General features: G+C 38.8%; 1 protein-coding gene across 2 annotated transcripts in view; it reads right to left on the reverse strand.

The window, feature by feature from the left end:
* The window catches only part of aox5 (aldehyde oxidase 5), a 52,643-nt gene extending 37,217 nt beyond the window's left edge, over window positions 1-15,426 (reverse strand). Inside the window, exons 1-9 of one of the 2 annotated variants that reach the window (XM_006636777.3) lie at window positions 15,340-15,426; window positions 12,423-12,480; window positions 8,727-8,823; window positions 6,603-6,711; window positions 5,989-6,115; window positions 4,439-4,500; window positions 4,094-4,177; window positions 2,661-2,741; window positions 486-630 (exon numbers count right to left, since the gene is read on the reverse strand). In XM_006636777.3, coding sequence (XP_006636840.2) covers window positions 486-630; window positions 2,661-2,741; window positions 4,094-4,177; window positions 4,439-4,500; window positions 5,989-6,115; window positions 6,603-6,711; window positions 8,727-8,823; window positions 12,423-12,480; window positions 15,340-15,390 — 814 coding nt within the window. In that variant the 5' untranslated portion in view covers window positions 15,391-15,426. 2 annotated transcript variants of the gene reach the window in all.
* Window positions 15,427-20,454: the final 5,028 nt, after the last annotated feature.

Here is a 20,454-nt window from a genome sequence, read left to right on the forward strand (position 1 = left end):
CTGAAAGAAACCCATTTGAACACAGGGAGAATGTACAACTGAACCCAATTTATACCCAGGGGCCCAGCCCTCCAAGGTAGCAATGTTAACCACTGTGCCACCATGCCACCCTTGTGAACTATCATTGCTGAAAATATAAAACGATGGGTTGGCACCAAACCTCCCTGTGTGAAGGGACAGCTACTGGAGCACAGGTACAATGGTTGATCCTAAATCAGCTTATAAAAAGGTCCCCCATCTTAATGATGGTTAACTAATCACTCAATCACTCAATATGCTGTTCAAACCCAGTTTTTGTCCACTCCAGAGATGGTTATATACTGTAACTGAATGACTGTGCATTCAGCTGGAGCTCTATTTTGAATAGACCGGAGATACATTAGCTGTCAGTAGTTTTTGTAAAGAGCATGGTTGGTTCGTTAGCTCTATCTATATGTAAAAGATAAACAGAAGACACAACAGAGTAAAAATCATTTTACACCCACCAACAGTTGTGTTTCCAATCACTAGAGGAGCATCAGGATACAAGGATTTAAGCTCTAGAAGGTCTGCAAGATCCACTGGGGAAATCCATCGAATTCTGTTACCTTGGAAACACAGTGGCTGGGCACCTTGTTTTTTGGCCATTAGCTGTTGGATAGAAAGAAGTATATGTGTGATTTCTGTCTCCATGAACCACTCATTCCATTGTTCCAGCACTAAACTCTGACCTAAATCTCTTCACAAGAAAGAAAACTACTGCAAAGGCATATCTGTTAACATACATGACAATACACTTCAGACAGCTACTAGGAACTGGAAGTAAGATGTAAGAAAGATAATCATTGTGATATAACTGCATGTAAAATGTCTTTTACATATCTGGCAGAGAGCAAGCATGTCATTTTTATCTGTTTTTTTTTTCACTCAGAAAAGCTGCTTCAGTTCTGTAATATTGAGACACCTTGAGAAAAAGGCAGGCCTCAACCCATTTGGTTAAGATTGCTCTATGTTCACTCCACAGTCTGCAAAGTTCTTTTATGTGATAATGATAACGTTTCTTTATTAGCCCTATACAATTTCTTGTATTAGGAATTCATCTTTTCACATACCCCAGCTTTTTCTCCATGGAGACACAGACAGGGAGAGAAGCTTGGGGTCAGGAGCAGGGTCTGCCATTGTATGGCACCCCTGGAGCAGTTAGGGTTAAGGGCCTTGCTCAGGGGCCCAACAGAGCAGGATTCCCCTGCTGGCCATAGGATTTGAACCGGCAACCCTCCAGTCACAGGCACAGATCCTTAGCCACAGAGCCACCACTGAGTAAGCATGTCTCCCTTTCAGATTTGGGTTGTTCTGTTATTCATCCATAGAAGCAATTGTTATTATTGAATTTGCTCCAATGCAACTATAGTGAAATGTATTGTAATGCTTCGGGGTTCACATGGGCACCCTCGCCACTGCTGCCTCAGGTCATTCCCCCACCCTTGGGGACTCAAACCCAGGCCTCTGGCATCACTCAACAGGGACCCAGCCAGTTGAGCTAAAGGGAAATCTCCCTTCAGCCCGGCGGCTGCAGTCCTTGCTATTCACAGGGAAGGGCGGTGGCGTCACCGTGCTGGTAAGCCGGCTCTCACAAGCAATGGAGACCGTATGCGTTACAGTATTCTATAGTGACATTGTAAAGCATATTTGTATTAAGATGGAAATAGTGGTTTGGTATAAGTATGCTTTCTTTCTCTTTTATACAATTCTTTTTAAGCACTTATTACTGTTGAAAATCTTGTAGATTTGAATTCTGTGTTCCTCTTCTGTCATTGACGCTATATTTCTCATCAAAAACAAAGTCTTATGCCTTTGGGGACCCCAAAACTATCAAATTAAGAGGTCTTGTGAAGAAAATGGCACATTTCCATGACTTTATATCATGGCAGATATAAAGTCAAGAATTTTACTATGTTAAAGTTACAAGATGACCTGATTTGAGCACTCAAAATCCTTAAAGATATTGGCAATCAAGTCCTCTAATCTCCAAGGCAACCCAAATGACCTCTTTCAGGATCAACAGTAAAACATGAAGTACTTCTGATGTGTTTTTAGAACTAATAAAAGGAGGCATTGTTCAACAAAAAGGGATGTAGAAGTCTGGAAAAAATCGGTCAGCTAGATAATTGGAGCTGATTCCCTGGCTTCTTACAATAAACATCTGGATAAGCTTCTAATATCAATTATCTGACAGCTGAAAACCTAACAGATTAGAAAATGGCCTCCTCTGATTTGTACGTTTTTGTTATTTAAATTGGTTTCTCTGGTGTATAAGATGTATTTCTTTTAATACTTCATTGTCATGCAAGATGTGACGTGTTCAGTCACTCAACATTAAACAAATGTTGTACTTTTGATGGTTCAACGAGGATAAAGACATAGCAACAGAACTGTTGCCGAACAACAACGAATAAATAAAGTCTTCTGGGTCTTCCCGAGAGAAAGTGGGTGGTTCTTGTTCTGTAAACATTCTAACTGTTACAATTCTAACCTAACAGGATGGGTATGTTTGTGACCTTGTGTGTACATTAGGTTTGAAATGTCTCTACCTTTATGCATGTTATGTTTGACAGACAGTTTGTCAAAAAATAATAATGCCACTCTTGGAACATGGGGACAGTGCGAGTTATTCAGTTTACCATCAGCTCAGGAGGAAAGATGAGGTCCTGGGTAGGGTCCAGAGGTAAGACATCATTCATTCTGAATAATTCATTGGACACCTGTCAAAAACATTCACTTTAAGTGTTAGGGTTTCTAAAATGTCATCTGTTTTATAACCACTTCTTCCAGTTCAAGTTGTGAGGTAGCCAGAGTCCATTCCTACCAAGTGATGGGCACAAGGCAGGTTACACCCCTGGACAGGATGCCTGTCCATTGCAGGACACACACACAGACACACATACGCAGTCACACCATTGCCAAGTTTCCCAGAAGCCAAAGGAACCGACCAGTATGTCTTTGGACCATGGGAGGACACTGGAGCACCCGGAGGAACTCCACGTGATCACTAGGAGAACATACAAACTCCACATAGATAGCATCCCAGGTTCACAGTCGAACCCAGGGCTCCAGTGCTGTGAGGCAGCAACATAAATTGGGTCCATTATGACTCCTCCATTCATGAACTCCCTGTATCTATGCCTCAATCTACAACCCCAAGAGTGAGAAACATCTGCGCTCAAACTCTGGCAGAAGTTCACCTCTCATAAAGTCACTGACAGGGCTAAAAATATCTGTGGGAGGCGCTACACCTGATGACATCACGACTAATCACCACCCATGCAGATGTAACAGGTGCTGGACAACCAGTTGTCACCAACCATGGCAACCTGACAAGTAACTAATCACATGACTGCAACAACTGCTGTCTGAGCTCCACCTGGAACAAAGTTAGCAGGAAGTAACTGGCAAGTAGGGCAACCGAAGTAAACAGCATTCTGCTCAAGACTTGCTCTGTAACAAGAGACATTTTTTGCCGAGCTCTCAATTGGAATTTCACCTCATCGAAGAAATAATACCGTTTGACTTTCATAGACACAACAGAAAATCACTGAATCTTCAAAGTGTCAGCTCCAATATCTGACCTACCTGTAAGTCAGAGTCTGTGCATAATGACTTCTCTGTTTGAGTCTAAATTGAACTTTCTCACTCTTTTTAATGCACTAACAGGACATACACTATTAAAATTGCAAAAAAAAACTAAAAATTCAAGAAGGGCCAAACATCTGACAAATTATATTTAATGTAAACAAGAATATGGAGTTGCATGTACTGTAGGTAGCAAAAACATAACTTACAAATATAATATGGCAATTACTTAGCAATGACGAAGCTACTTACAAGATTTTTTTACATGTGGACATAATTTTTATCTTCTAGTTTCTTTGGGCAAGCAATACAAAAGGCAAATAGAATGTTATTGAAGATGGTACCCTAGATTTTTGAGAAAACAGCTGGATGAGTTCCATGGATCAATTAGTGACTTAAACAACTTAAAAAGCTAGATGGCAGGCCCCTCTTTACTATCATTCTTGTGTTCTACTGAATGCTCTTATGTTCTTATCTGACTTACATCACTGTCCATCTGGTTTAGGTTTGGCCCCTGATCCAGACAGCAGCCTGTAGTGCTTTCTTCATCCTGGCAGCATCCTGATGCCTGAAGATAAAGAAAATTAAAATGAGATTTATACAGGCTCCATATCCAGCAATGTAGTTTTAAATTACATTAGATTATTATATTTGATTAGGTTTTTTTTTTTTAAATGTTCCTGCCTTCTGATTAAACTATAATCAGACTGCAGAAGATTTACAGACTCAGTGCTTTGCCACTATCTCAATGCTTACAACACAAAAAGTGGCCATCTTCATCAAATAATTGGTCAGTTTTGTGTTACCAATTATTTCAGGCAATACTCACACCACAGAAGGTTTTAAATCCATCTATTATGGGCCTGTATCCGGTACACCGACAGAGGTTCCCTAAAAGAAAGAGAAGAGGAAGATCCTAGTGCCAACATTTTGGTTGTTGAGCCTTCTTCAGGTGTTACAAGCTAGAAAACTCAATTATGCTGGTGCGATAAGGATGCCTGATGTGAAAGAGATGCACTAGTTGCTACTACACTAAAGTTCTGGTAGTCAGGATATATGAAAACATGAAACAACACATTTAGCTGGAGAAGATACCTCTCTTTGAAACCTCCTGACCACCATAAAGACACCACCAATATTCTATTCCGTGCACTCAATGAGCCATTTTGTCACACTTTTCTATTTGGAACCAGATGGTTTAAAGATGTAGTTATGAGTGAAAATGGGAAAAAATCATATTATTAATAATAGAAGTAGGAGTAAGGATTTTAGTTCATAAGAAACAATAATGACTAACAATGAATGAATTGACAACAAGTGGACACAAATACAATAGTATCACATGAAACAATTACCAAAGCAAGATTCAAAACCTATTAAAATTCCAGATCTAGGCTCACAAGACAAGGCTCACACATTACAATGATAAATCATACAATTTAAATGGATTGCAGTCCAGGATTATTTGAGAAGATTGCTTTTAAAACCACTATATAAAATTATTCTGGCATATGATTATAAAAGAGCTACATTTTGGGAATGGCTTTGAAGTCAAATGTAAACAGTAATTTCTCTTAAACGTTCCCTGAATTCAACAAAAGAAATATGCAGTATTTTTCAGTGATCCATGATAAGATACAACTCTCAAAAAGGAGAACATTAATTAATCAATCATTCAGTTCAAAATATGAACACATAAACCAGCACTATAGTATACCTGTAATGCACTGGATACTTATTATTGCCCACATATTTATTTAATCAGTCTATATTTTGTCTATATTATCTAAAATGTAGTGTCATTAAAAGTCATAAAAATGGTTTGGCTCCTTATCTCAGATTGTCTTCACATGTCAATGATTGTGATTAGAGTTTCTGAGGAAATTCAGGGATTTTGTTCCATATCCCTGCAATTGTGGTGAGACAATAACACCTACACCCCACCTACAGTGCCTACCACCAACAATAATTGCAGTGAGAAGAATCAAGAAATAGACCTGTACAAGACTTGAGTCATTTCCTGGAGTGGAACAGCGGTTGGGATGTGTTACATTATCACAAATCACAAGACCTTTCCTTGCTTTACGTGTACTATAAATCTTACTATAAATCTTTTTTTCTTTTAGTGCTATACTGCAGTCTACCTTACTGTTATTAAATTATGCTAACTACATGCTTTTTCCTTCTGCTGTGCCACAGAACATCCTTTGATGTTTTGAAGCATTTGTCAAGCTCTCAATTCAAAGGGACATTATACGTGCGTCTGGTTAAAAAGGTAGCTAAGCAACCGGGTGGGTGAGTCGTGAATGATTGCTATTATCAGCACATCTGTCCTTGTTCCTGCCATCCCTTCCTGTCGGCTGTGAGAAACAGCTTTACCAGTCAGAGCCTCCCGAATGTCCTCCATGGTGGGTTCTGGAATGTTTCTCAGCAGGGTGTACATTGACATCACCATGCCGGGGGTACAGAACCCACACTGAGAGCCGTGGGCCTTCGCAATCCGCTCCTGTAGAGACAGACCCCAATCCAGAACAATGGTAGAGATATAACTTTAAACTTAAAGCAGTAAGCAGAAAAAAAACACAGCTGAAGAGGGCTCCACAGCTGAAACCTTGTGTCTCTTTACATTTCAGCATGGAATGAACCTTTACCTGTTCCTACTTGAAAATAAGCCTACCCCAACCAAGAACATCACCATCTATGACCCTCTTTCATTTGGTTTCTTGGACACAGAACAAGAACCGAACAAAGGCCAAGCTGCTTCCTGGGTGTGAATATACAGTATATCAGAATAAACTTTATCAGACTGAAAGGCACTAGAAAGACGCTAAAGGGGAGCAAAGTTCTCAAGGCCCTATTGTGTTTTGTGATTGGTTTTAAGAGATCAGTATTTAGTCTGGCAATGAGAAAGTTTCAAAGTCACATTTCCTTTACTAGAGCACGCAGGTTACCGAACAAGAGGTTCAACCGATGGGGTGAGTGTCATACTGTACCTGCACTGGGTGCAGCTTGGTCTTGGTGCTCCCAATACCTTCTGCTGTGGTGACGGCAGCTCCGTGCAGAGAGCAGATAGGGACAAGACAGGCATTCACTGAGAAGTGGCTTGCACGCATAGTCAAGGATAGATACAATAAAGGGAACATTTGGTGGAAGCTGTCTAAATGCATTGAGAAGAATTAATACTGTGTATTTTGCTGATTAATATACCACTGAACTACTGTCCAGTATCCCATTTAATAAACTTGATCCTAGCATTTATGCTTAACTATCAAATGGTTGACAATAAAAAGTTCATTTTCAATGTGGTCAATAGAAAAAAAAACAAGCTTCAGGTGTAACAAAACTAATAACAAAGTTCTTCAGCTTTTAAAAGGTCATAACAGCATACTTTTAAATGATTAAAATAAATAAAAATGAACTAGATTATTTAAATTATTCAATATTTTGAATGCTGGTATCCTTCTTTAAAACTATGTAAAGTTTACAATACATAACTAACTCAACTCATGGTACATTATTACAACTGTTTAGCAAGTGCTGGATACTCCATTTGTGCTTATTAGACAGAAATTTTAAGGTAACTGAATGCCTAAATTTTAAATATTGTGATCCATGCTTCTTAAAACACATCAAGAGCTTTTCTCAATATAAAGTTGAAAAAATACTCTTTAATACAAAATAAAAAATATCCTACTGTCTCTGCCAAATAGACCTAAATTCTTTACAGAAATTTCAAGTTTACAAGAGCTAGTAACAATGGGGATCAAACTCACAGCCAAACCTCCTCCTATTACACAAAATGGGTTTATATCTATTTTCAAGGGAAATATTTAGGTATTTGACCTATTGCCACAGAATTTTTTAGGTCTTCCAAATTGTTATCTGCATTTGGCCCTGGAAAATGATTAAACCAGTTAAGTGAAAAATTATGTAATTATAAGTTTGTATTGAAAAATCTGGAAGGCCTTGTAACATTTTTGTGTCCTCTAGGAAAAGCTCTGTTTCTTATAACACAGGCCACTGTATTCATGCTCTTCTCCCTGAAGGCTCTTATAGAAATTACCCATTTCTCTAGCCAAAATACAGTAATCCCTCATTTAATAAGCTTAATTCATTTTTTGAAAGGTGCTCTTAAAGCGAAAACTCCATAGCCCATTTTTTAACCTCTTCATCATATTCATTTCAGTAACTGCTTACACAGTTCAGGGTCACAGTGGCCTAGAGCTTTTCCTGGGAAGCAACAGGCACAAGGTGGGACACTCCCCTGGATGGGACACCAGTCCATCACAGGGCACACAGAGACACAGACACTCACACAATCACACCAAGGCCAATTTTCCCAGAAGCCAATTAACCTACCGGTATGTCTTTGGACTGTGGGAGGAAGCCAGAGCCTCTGGAGGAAACCCACACCAACACAAGGAAAACAAACAAACTCCACACAAATAGCACCCCAGGAACTGAACCCAGGATTGCAACACCACGAGGCAGCTAGATATTGCACCACCATGCCTCCCTAAGTAAAAGCTCGTGACAGAAATTAAATTCCTGTTACTTCCCGTGGTATAATCTCCAATTGATTTCAGAACTCAAAAGTGTTCCCTCAAACACCCAATACAGCACAGAAAACAATAACATTCCCAAAAAATTAGTTGAGTAATGTGCTTAAAGTCATTAGCTGATGCATAAACAATACACAGGAAAACAATAACACTCCTGCTCATTTATGGTACAGTAGTTACACCATTATTGTCGTTAACAAATGCATAAACATAAGGAACATCCAGTACTTTAAGCAATTAACAAACACAAGGCTTTATTATAAGAAAAAGTTCAAATGTACTGTCAAAAAAAGGTAAATTCCTTATCCGAGAAGATGTGAGAAAAGAGTAATCTCTGCAATGCTTTAACAGAGTGTGAAAATAAAAAACAAGTAGGAATGTATATGAAAAATGAAAAAAAAGTAACTGAAGTAATGAACTTGTGTGTAGTGATTGCTCATACGGTGGAAAATTATTGTATAATTTATTCCTGACAATATACAATCTTTGCTGCACTCGCCTGTTTATGGTGTGCAAGGTCGGGTATCTGATGCTGCAGTTTGTGAGAGAGGATACAGCACTTGCTCCTGGAAGGGGTTATATCTGGAGATCATCACAGTGCAGGCTCCACAACCTCCAGTGCCACAGGCATACTTGGTCCCAGTGAGACGTACTGCACAGCAAAAGCAAAAGCAGAAAGAAACTATTAGAATTAACTTGTCCCTAATACTCCGTTGCCGTTAGGAAGACAGTAGGATGCCCACTATAAACATCTTCAAGGTTGTTGAAAATGTCAGGTAAGCACAAACCCAAAAAGCACTTGCAACATTCATCAAAAACTTGGAAGAACATAAGTTCTTGAAGTTTTGCAATATAAAGGATGCACATCTAGCCTGACCCTGTGAAACCAAAAGATCTAAAATGAAACTATCCTTAAGTCCAGTGGCACGGTAAAATTATCCATTAATCTATTTTCCTAGAGAGATAGAGCTACTGCTAAACAAATATTAACCTTTTATTTTTCATCACAAGAACCCTGAGTATTACTAATCTTAGCTGGGTTATTGCTGATAATGCCTGATCATCTGATTAATGGTGTTTTGGCTGTGATATGAAAATGCATGTGATATAAATATAGAAATAAAGTACATTATACAGAACAAAGGGCTGAGGCGACAAGTAGCTCACTAAACAAATGCATAAATTATCTTTAAGGTAAGCTAGTCTTATTTAAGGTTACATGGATAAAATAAAGGCTACATCCCCTGATGTATGTGTCTGTTGTAGCGGAAACGTGGTTCGTGTGTCTGCTTTTTTCGAGGATTGATTATTGAAACATGCTGCTTGCAGGAGCCAGTGAAACTACACTAAGAAAGTTACAGGAAGTTCAGAATTTGGCAGATAGGACAATGAGAGACAAATGTTAATATCACTCATGTTCTGAAGTCGGCGCCCTGTCAGGTTTCCGTCACAATGTAATCCCTGTATTAAAGGCTCTAAGGTGAACCACTTCAGTATCTAATTGATATGTTATCTGTTTACTCTCCTCTACATGACCTTCACTCATCTAATTCTAGTTTATTTTCTGTTCCAACTGTCTGTCTACACTCTATGTGAGACAGAGCCTGGTGTTAATCTCCAAAGCTTGGGAGTACCATCCCAAAAGAAATCAGGAACGCTGGACACTTTTAAAGCTAAGGTGACAACTTATTTTTTTAGAAAGGTTTTGTGTTTTGTTTTTATTCTCTGCATCTGTATTGTCATTTTTAACTCATTCATTCAAGTCAGATACAATTAATACTAAATAGATTGTCTGTCCATTCGTGGGTATACAGAACAAAAATGTTAAAAATATCAATGGGAGAAATAATGAGGCAAAAAAAGGCTTTTTTAAGTAAAAATTTTATCTATCCTACCCATTTTACCCCACAGCTACAGTATACCGTTAAGTGATAATCCAAGCCATCTAACCACTTCATCCAATTTAAATTTGTAGGATTTCTGAACCCTATCCAGGCAAGCAAAGGGTGCAAAACAGGATGCAGCCTGGATGGGACACTAGTCCATCTCACGGCTCAACACAGACACAGGGATTCACACCAGGGCCATTTTTCCCAAAAACCAATTAACCTGCCAGTATGTCTTTGGACTGTGGGAGGAAATCGGAGCACCTGGAGAAAACCCCTGCAGACACAAGGAGAACATACAAACTCCAAACAGATAGAACCCCAGAAATTGAACCCAGGATTACAGATTACCAGGTCACCCATTTTTCCAAAACAATGAGTCATATTTTCAAAACAATTTGACTTCTAACATAAAACATATTGTAACGCTTACGGCCGACAAGCACTGTGTGTAAGAGCCGGCGTACCAGAGCGGGTGACGTCACCGCCCTTCCCTGTGATAGCAGGACCACAGCTACTGGGCTGTGGAGAGATCTCTCTTTAGCTCACGGGGCTAGGTCGCTGCAGAGAGACGCGGAAGTCCCGGGTTCGAGCCTCCAGTCGGGATGGGGCCGACCAGATGCGGCAAGGGCGCCCGCCTGAGCCCCTGTAGCGTTACAATATTTTAGACTATAACTCAATTTAAAGACCTTTAGTCCCTATTCACTTCATTCACATTTACAGATTACTTACGTAGTAACAATTAACTGTAAATTAAAATCAGTTTATGATGGTTCCCTCTATTGATGTTCTTCCAGATGATACAAATGAAACAATTTATGCCTCGTCCTGTTCCCCCTTTTTAAAAATTATTGACAAATATAAATATAAACAAGATAGACCCAAAACATGAAAGCTTGTCAGCTTTCAAAATGTCACTACTACTGCATCAAAGAACCAGTTTTTCAATTTTTCTTTACTTTTCTTGACTTTACTTTCAAGTACTTAAAATGGTTTCTACTTAAAGTACTTAAAATGTTTTGAAGCTGCAATTACCTAACATCATAAATAGAGGTATGCGGATGCTTATTCTTTTGTAGTAAAGATTTGCCATGACAACATGTCCATAAACAGGTTTAAGATATCTAATATTGTACATGGTTGAGGTCATTTCTCAGTTTTTTAGCGATGCTGAGCTAACCAATAAATATATCATTGAAGTGTTGCTAAGGACACTGTACATTACATCACAGCAGCCTTTTGAATTGTACAGAAAGAAAGGGACAGATATATACAGAAGGCTTAGCTGAAAACAAATGACGCAAACATTGAAACATTTTTATAGTGAATAATGAAGTACATGCGTATTTGTTCAGTATAGTTCTTGTAAATTGTACATTACTGTGGACATGCCCTCTTCACTATTAAAATCCTGGAATGTTTGTCTCTATAGATTACAGAAAGAAACTAAATACTAATTGACCTATGCCATCATTCGTTATGTATTGCAAATCAATCTTAGAAAAAGAGAAAATGGTCCCTCTAGTACTGTGATATTATGTTTTAGGCACAAGTGAAAATGCATCCTTAATAATCTTCCCTCAGTTTTCTGCTCCATACAGTTTCCCTTATGTCAACAATGTACTTCGCACACAAAACCACTGATGCAATATATGAACTGCATATAATTCAGAATGCAAAAAAGCAACTTATAAAGTTTTTATTTCCAGTGGCACTTAGTAATTCAATGTGTGTTTTGGAACTGGCAAATACTTTAAAGGCTCTTAGCTCAACAACATAATTGTAGAAAATAAACAGAAAACAACCCAATTGGTGATTATTGGGATGTATGCAGTTATATAATTAATGACAAGTACTGTACACTATTTTTTTACAACTGACCTTATGCATTACAGCAAAGTTTCTGAACAGTACTTATACAAGCCTCACAGCACTACGTGACAGTTTTTTTCAGTTAGGTGTTTGTTTTGCATTTTTAAATGCTGTCACTTATACAGTAAAATACAGTGAAGTTTATTCCAGAGCCACAGCAGCTCCTTGAACAAGAGTTTATCCTTGTATCCTTGTGTTTGTCCATCACAACTGATGGTCCTCATTTATAAAGCTGGACCGTACTGCTGGGCTAAAGTTCCTCACTCAGTTTCTGCAGCAGGGACTTGAACCCAAGACTCACAACGATCAATTTTACGTCTGAAGACATATCTACTAAACTGCAACCCCATGCAGCAATACGTGACCTTTAGTCTTAAAGGCTGCCATTAAAAAAACAAATTATGACACAGAGCTTGGATAATAAGACACATTTATCATTTTTGTGGCATACTGTATATTTTTATTTTTTCCTTTCACACCCAAGACACCATACCTTTTTTCCTAAGGTACGTTAAAAGCATCTCTTCAGGGTCCACATTCTTCTCTGTAATCTGAAAAATCAAATTAATTAAATATTTAAAGGCCTGCTTAATAATTTCAATATGAATGTTCCATAATCTTAACTTTCCTGATGTAGATTAAGTTATTTTGAAACGTAAACGCACAGTAAGATATTTTATACAACTTCCTGCTGTGAAATCATCGTCATGGCGATGCTTCATCGTCATATTCCTTCGAGCAAATTTCATCCTTCTTTTGTTAAAAAATTCTTTCTCACACGAAAAAATCCTCAGAATATAAACAATAGACAAAGAATCCACTGTTCATGCTTTTATAGACACTGGCTGTTGGAACACATTTTACTCTGTCATCTTAGAAACTTTCCAGAGTGTAAAAGGTTTTGTTGAGAAAATAATTTTATTTCCCAGAGTCTGATTATAGTATCATGTCTTTCCATGTGAAATCAAACAAAACTACAAAGCAGTAAAAGAAAAAGAAAACTTAAAGGGGGAAAGCAGTATTGTGGGTAGCAGTTGGTAATTCATTTCAGAGGAGAGCATGTCTCCACTGCTGATGTGAAAAAATAAATTTGTTAAAAATGACTATTTGACTTGCTTTTCCAAAAACCTGTCTCTTTGAGAAACAGCTCTCTTTGCTGAGTCATTCATATTACTGATGTGATCTTAAAGGAGAGTTTCTTTTTTAATTAACTAAATACTATTTGTGGGCTTTGAAAATCCGTCAATGCACATTTTTATGAGTCTTACTAATTTTACCAGTACCATTTCAGGGCCTGGTTTTGGAATAATAAGAGGATACATTTTCTGCTTAATGTTCAATTAATTTGAAAATGGTTCTAAGTTGACAGCATACCTTTCACAACAATACAACCCTGCCCTATTGCAGATTCTACTACAAAAAGGAATACATTAAAATAGCTAAAAAATACAATATCAAAATAAAATTATATGGCTGCAAATGGCACTGAGAGATTCTCTGAGATTTTGTCTGTGAACTAGAAAAATAAAAGGTCAGAGCCATTTTAGTTTTATCCCAAGGGAGTTTGATCAATGATAAATTGATTATTGATAGACTTTAGAAAAAGAAAAATAAGTGATTGTGAAATGAATCCATTTTTTAAAAGATTTCAATTCCTGTTTAGAAGGACGCAGTGACCAGCTCAGTGTTATCATAGGCCTTGTGGTCTGTAATACAGCAACACATCAAAGTCACTTTTATAACCTAGAAATCCCTGGTGAGCTCAGATTGTGGAGTTTTGGATCCAGCTGACTGTCATCTGATACAATGGCATGAGAGATGTGGATTAAGATTAATTTGTGATGGAATTTGTGGTTGCTGGAGTAAAAGCGTGAGCTGAATGTACTGAATGTTTCCATTCACGCAAGAAAAATTGGATTATGATATGGTGTGAGTCTAATGACTCTGAAAAAAGATGCTAGCTGTGTAAAACAATCCAATCTCTAATCGAACCCAGAACCAGAACCCAGTGCAAGAAAATGTGCAATAATCTGCTTTTTCCATTTTTTTATGTGCTGTACTTTGTTCTACAGTGGAGTTGGCCAATTTCTGTTCTGTTTTGGAACTGCAATAAAAATCAGTTAAAAAACAAACAAACAAACATCAAAATAGATAGCTGGGTCCTGCGGAACACCCTTAAGTCCTGTATTTAAAGGGGCTTCTCGCACAACCTTGAACAATCCCAGTATTTGGTTCAAAACTAATTAAATACAACCATTTCTAACTGCATACTCAGTGGGAATAGGCTGAGCAGGGCAGACCGGACTTCCCTTTCCCCAGAAATCTTCTGTAACCCCTCCTGGCGGACTCACGGGCACCTCCAGGGCAACCGAGAGACATAATCCCCCCATTGTGTCCCAGGTCTGGTCCTAGCAACTCTCCCCAGTGGACTGTGCCTTGCCTGGTACACCTCCAGTGAGAGGCACCTTGGGGCATCGCCACCAGGTGGCTTGACCTGCCTCAGCTGGCTCTTCTCAATCCAGGGGAACAGCAACTTGATTCCAAGGTCATGATCCAGTAAAATATCAGGTGTCTGATGCTGGTGCTGGAGGACCAGTGTCTCTGCGGGTTTTCGTTCCAGCTTGGCTCTTAAACTAAACTGGCTGGGTGCCGTCTTAACTGAACTGATTTATCAGCTTCTCCCAGGTCTGCGGGTGCTGCTGCTGCTTCAGAGAGATCGGCAGATACACAAGATCCCCCAGAACAAGGACTGGACATCCATACAGTAAACTTTCCCCAGTTACAATACCGAACCCTTCGTTGTGTGATGCAAAACAGCTTGCCAAAAACAAACTTCACTAAGAGGCCATTCCACAGAATATAGATTTTTTTTTCAGGTTCTGTGATTTCTCTCTTTAAGACAAGTCCTTTCAAAGATATATTTTTATTGTGGTGAATCCAACATCCATCAGAAATCTAGATTTGATCTAATTAGTGTATTGCACATCTCATACTCTTTCTGGATGTGTATTCAACATTATGCCATCTGTCTATTTTTCCATTTCTGTTATTCAGTTATATAAAATTCAGTTTAATAAATCACAATCTACATTTTGTCTATGGTTCTTTAGATATTCACTACAGTCTAGTCAGACACTTATTAGTTATACAGTCTATCTCTAGTCAACTAATGAAATGTAAAAAAGACTCAAAATTGTCACTACATGGAGATACTGCTGCATCTATAAGCACCCAATCATATTATGGTAAATAGAGCAACTTTGAAACCTGCATATGACTATGGAGATTAATTCTGTCAATTTATAAGAATGTTCTTAAAAATGCTATTGTTGATTGAAAACATATTCAAACATAGATATTAAAAAAGTATACTAAAAATTCAAGTAAATACAACAACAGAAATACCTTACCTTTTTCCCATTGATATAAAACATTAATTCGGGACTTTGTGAATAAGACATTCTGAAACAGATCAATGTGTCCAAGTTCCATCCAGATTAGAGGTCTTCTGTTGGAAGTCTACTTAGGTTCAGCAACAGATCTTGAAATAAGACATTGTCACATGATAAGATACTACATCACATTGTGAAAATCAGTTTACCACCATAAAAAAGAACATAGCTGTCACAGTGACTTGATGTCACACATGGTTCATTTCTGACATTACACGGAACTCAAATACTTTGAAATGGCTTTTGAAGGAATTTTCCTTTCATCAGTGAAATATGAAATAAATGTTTTTGAGAATAATTTCTCAAAATGTTGAGTATATTTATCTTGTATTGTTAAAGGTATAGACTATGAATGTGTTCCCTGCTGGCAAAATGTGATTAGAAATTGGCAAGTGAAATTTAGGTTAGCCCAGTTGACATATAACTCATTCATGAAAATACATCATAAGAGTTCAAAATCAGGGGGCCTGGTGGCACGGTAGTTAGGACTGCTGTTTGCAGTGCTGGGGCCCCAGGTTCAATTCCAGATCTGGGGAGCTGTCTGTGTGGAGTTTGTATGTCCTTTCTGTGTTTGTGTGGGTTTCCTCTGGATGCTCTGTCTGCCTTCCACAGTCTGAGAACCTACTGGCAGGTTAATTGGCTGTGTCTGTGTGTGTGTGGTCTGCAATAGACTGGTATCCCAACCAGGATGTATCCTGCCATGTGAACCTGCATTGAAAGAAGCAGTTAGAAAATAGATTGATGGATCATAAAATTGCAGGAATGTTTTCTGTCGTTTGAAGGTACAGGATATTTTTCTTTGTGTAGCTGTCTATATTCCACAACACTGTTAAAAGTAATCTTGTTTTAAAAATGTCAGTCCATTTGTCAAGGTTCTCAACACACAAAATGAACAAAGTCGTTCATTTTCAATAACCATTTACTCACAATCAAGGGTGGGAGTCTTTGTGAGGGAGAGGTTACTGTATGTACTGGCAAGGGTTGACTTCTGCTCAAGGCTGCTCTCCTGTTTGCCATTGGGGCTAACCAGTGGCACCAGGCTGAAAACAAGAGGGTTGCAAGCAATTAGAAAGCCTCTAGCATGCTGCACCAGACTCGTTCCTACACCCTGTGACAATGTACCACAAACACACAGCCTATCACAGGGCCTGCACACACACATTCACTACTAAACTCAGACAATTGTCAAACAATTGACAATGTAGATGTAATGCCTCGGTTATCACCGTAACAGAGCTACAGTAACTGCTATGGTAATGTACCATCCTACACAAAATGGAAGGGTTCAGTGCATTTTTCCATGCAAAATTTTAAATAAGGTTTTCAAATACCAAAATCTCAAAAGAGTTCACACTCCTGCTTAATAATAATAATAATAATTGCTTATACTTATGTAGCACTTTTCTGGACACTCCACTCAAAGCACTTTACAGGTAATGGGGACTCCCCTCCACCACCACCAATGTGCAGCAACCACCTGGATGATGCGACTGCAGCCATAGTGCACCAGAACGCTCACCGTACATCAGCTATGAGTGGGGAGGAGAGCAGAGTAATGTAGCCAGTTCATAGGGGGGATTATTAGGAGGCCATGATTGGTAAGAGCCAATGGGAAATTTGGCCAGGACACCAGGGTTACACCCCTACTCTTTTCGAGAAACACCCTGGGATTTTTAATGACCACAGAGAGTCAGGACCTCAGTTTTATGTCTCATCCAAAGGACAGCGCCTGTTTACAGTATAGTGTCCCCGTCACTATACTGGGGCATTAGGACCCACATGGACTGCAAGGTGAGCACCCCCTGCTGGCCCCACTAACACCTCTTCCAGCAGCAACCTTAGTTTTTCACAGGAGGCCTCCCATCCAGGTACTGACCAGGCTCACACCTGCTGAGCTTCAGTGGATTGCCAGTTGTGAGTTGCAGGGTGATATGGCTGCTGGCTAATACTATTGCAAGAGAACTTGTAGGGAGCAAAATTAAAATTTAACTCTTTGGTAAACTCTTTGTTCCTTTTTAGTTTAATTTGTCTTGTTCGTATTTGGAAGAGAGGACAGAGGTCCAAGCCAGAATGAGCAAAACGTTCTTTAAATTGGCGCAGACCCTTAATTAGCACAGATTAATACTATACAACAAATGATAAAATAGTTTGTGCCTGCTTGTCTCCTCCAAGGTCCATAGTTAATACTCTCTGGCTATAGTTTTGTCTTCCACTGTTTCCCTTGGTTTCTCTTTCTCCACAGGGTGTGGGTCTGAGAAGAAACGAAAAGAGAAGAAACAAAAAACAATGTTTTGGCTGTGGAGCCATCTTCGGGTGTGTTCACACACGAAGAAGGCTCCACATCGAAACGTTGTGTTTCGTTTCTTCTCTTTTTAGCATGGAATAAACCTTTACTTGTAAAGCCCTATAGCTTTACACACCACACTAACCCACCTGGATAAAAGGAACACCTATACAAGAATGGTGTACATTGACTTCAGCATTTAACACCATCATACCCATAAAACTTGCTACCAAACTCTGGGCTCTGGGTCTAGATACCACCCTCTGCAACTGGATCCTAGACTTCCTCAACAGCAGATCTCAGACTGTCAGGATTAGCAACCTCACCTCCAACATGCTCACCCTTAACACTGGTGCCCCTCAAGGCTGTGTGCTCAGTCCACTGCTTTACTCCCTGTTTACCCACGATTGTACTGCCTAGTTCAGCACAAACACAGCCTACGCATGCTGTCGCAGCTACCTACAGTAGTTGAACTAAGTTATCATTATTATTTATTAATTAAACACACTAATTATTTTCAACATACATTTCTTGTTCTTATGTTTAACAATTAACACATAACTGTACATTTGTGCACATATACAGTATACTGTAGGCTATATATACTGTATAGCATTGTGTTATACAGTATACTAATACCTTGCTTTGGTTTACTAGTGTAAATCTTATGTTATGTGTTACATTTTTCTGTTCTATATAAGAAGTAATCTCATTGTTAGAACATTTACAAAATCTGAAGCTGTGTAACTGTCGTCTTTCTTTTAAAAAAAGACTCTTGCCAAGCAGGACGATTTGCATTCACTAAACCTAAACCTAAGATACTTAGTGAGTTTTGCAATGATAATTATGTGGTGAAGCTTCCCTCGCGGGAGTAGAAAGACGTTTTTTTATAAACCCTTCATTCACGATTTTCATACAAATTACAACTGGTAAAATCCTCCCATTTATAATTTAAAAGGCCTTTCTACTGTTGTGGTAGTCCTACTGTATAGTGAATAAACCATTTTACTCAATACAAATGCTGTGTATTACTAGTCAAATCACCACATCAAACCATAACATTATTGCAGCAACACTCAGTAGCTGGACAAAGGCAACAAAAATTGCTTTTTTTTACGACTAGCTGTTGGGGATATCATGAGACCTAAACACATTATACCGTATTACTGTGTGATGCTTTAAAGACATTTATTTGAGGATATACCAGGGATTTCTTTCTTAAACAGACTTATCTAAACATTTATTACTGGAGGCCAAACATACTCATACTCATGAACATGATACATCATCATTATCTGCATTGTTGCTTAGGATTTGTTCCAGCAGTGCACATTCTTTGAGTTTGGAAATAACCTAGTATTAAAAACGAATTCCATATCACATCGTTTCTTTGGTTATGATATTAGTTTTCCAGTGGCTGGATAAAATAAGTTACAGGTCACAATAATATTCACAGGTCACAGTCTTTAAGGATGAAAAAAGGTTAAAGATCCGTAAAACCTGCAATGAACAATTAAAAAATAAACAAAATATTGATTGCATAAGTAATTCACGCCCTTAATCAATAGTTGGTGGAAGCAACGCTAACAGTGGAGGATATTTTTGGTCTCTACCAAGTATGCAAACAATAAGATTCAAGTCAGGACTTTGATTCACTCAAGGAAAAAAACTTTCTTCTGGTTAAGCCACACCAATGTAGCTCTGGCTTCCTGCTTTGGGTCGTTGTCTTTCTGAAAAGTGAAGCTTGCTCCAGTTGTACTGAAGGTCCTCAGGAGACTGGAACACATTTTCCTGATTACTGGAAAGCACGATTAGCCCAAACTTCTGCTCCCTCCATTTTCCCCTCATTCTTCACAATGTTCTAGGTCTTTCTGAGGAGAAGCTTCCCCATAGCATGATGCTGCCACAGCTGTGCTTGACTGTACTAATGGCCTGCATTGGTTCTGCACCAAACGCAAGACTATGCCTTTAGACCAAAAGTTCAAGTTTTGTCTCATCTGACCCCATAATCTTTTGCCAGATATTTTGCACTATCACTTGAATGCTTTGTTGAAACCTCCATGTGACACGCGAAACGAGATTTGTTCGGCAATGGCTTCCTTCAGCTTTGAGGAACAACCAAGAATATTGTTGACCAGAGCACATCTTTGCCATCTCTGAACTCTGTCGCTGTTTCAGAGCTGCCAGTGGCCACAGGGAGGCAGTGGCATCCTGACCAGTTTATCCTAACTATTACTGCACACAGAGAGAGGCCATTCAACTAACTGTGTGACTCGCCAAGGTCATTTTTATTTGAGTTTAGGTTCGAATTTGAATTTAGATTTGTCATACTAAAGGGAGTACATACTCATGCATTCAACATATGTTTTTGCTGAACTTCTTTCATCCATAAATGTGTTCAGTTTTCAAGTTTTGACTAGAAATATTCACATTAAACTATGTTTACGTCATGTGGGACATCACTGGAAGGGGAGTATTTTTGCAAGACAATGTGGATACTGTAGCGATTTGCACCAATCAGCACTGGACTGTCCCCATGATTTCTACTCTTTTACCCCAGGTTCATATTTTTCCACCTTTTCCCTCTATAAAGCCAGGGTGTTCTCTTTTCCCGCCTCTGGGTCCAGAAGATTTCTGCTCTCTCTGACTTCCCAGCCTTACCTGCTCAATGACTAGTGTGCCCGTCTCCAAAGAACAGGGCAATAAAACTGTCCTGTCAGTGAGCCTATGACAATAATAATTGCTTACACTTATACAGTGCTTTTCTGGACACTCCACTTAAAGTGCTT

This window comes from Lepisosteus oculatus, chromosome 12 (genome assembly GCF_040954835.1).
Source record: "Lepisosteus oculatus isolate fLepOcu1 chromosome 12, fLepOcu1.hap2, whole genome shotgun sequence".
Lineage (NCBI taxonomy): Eukaryota > Metazoa > Chordata > Actinopteri > Semionotiformes > Lepisosteidae > Lepisosteus > Lepisosteus oculatus.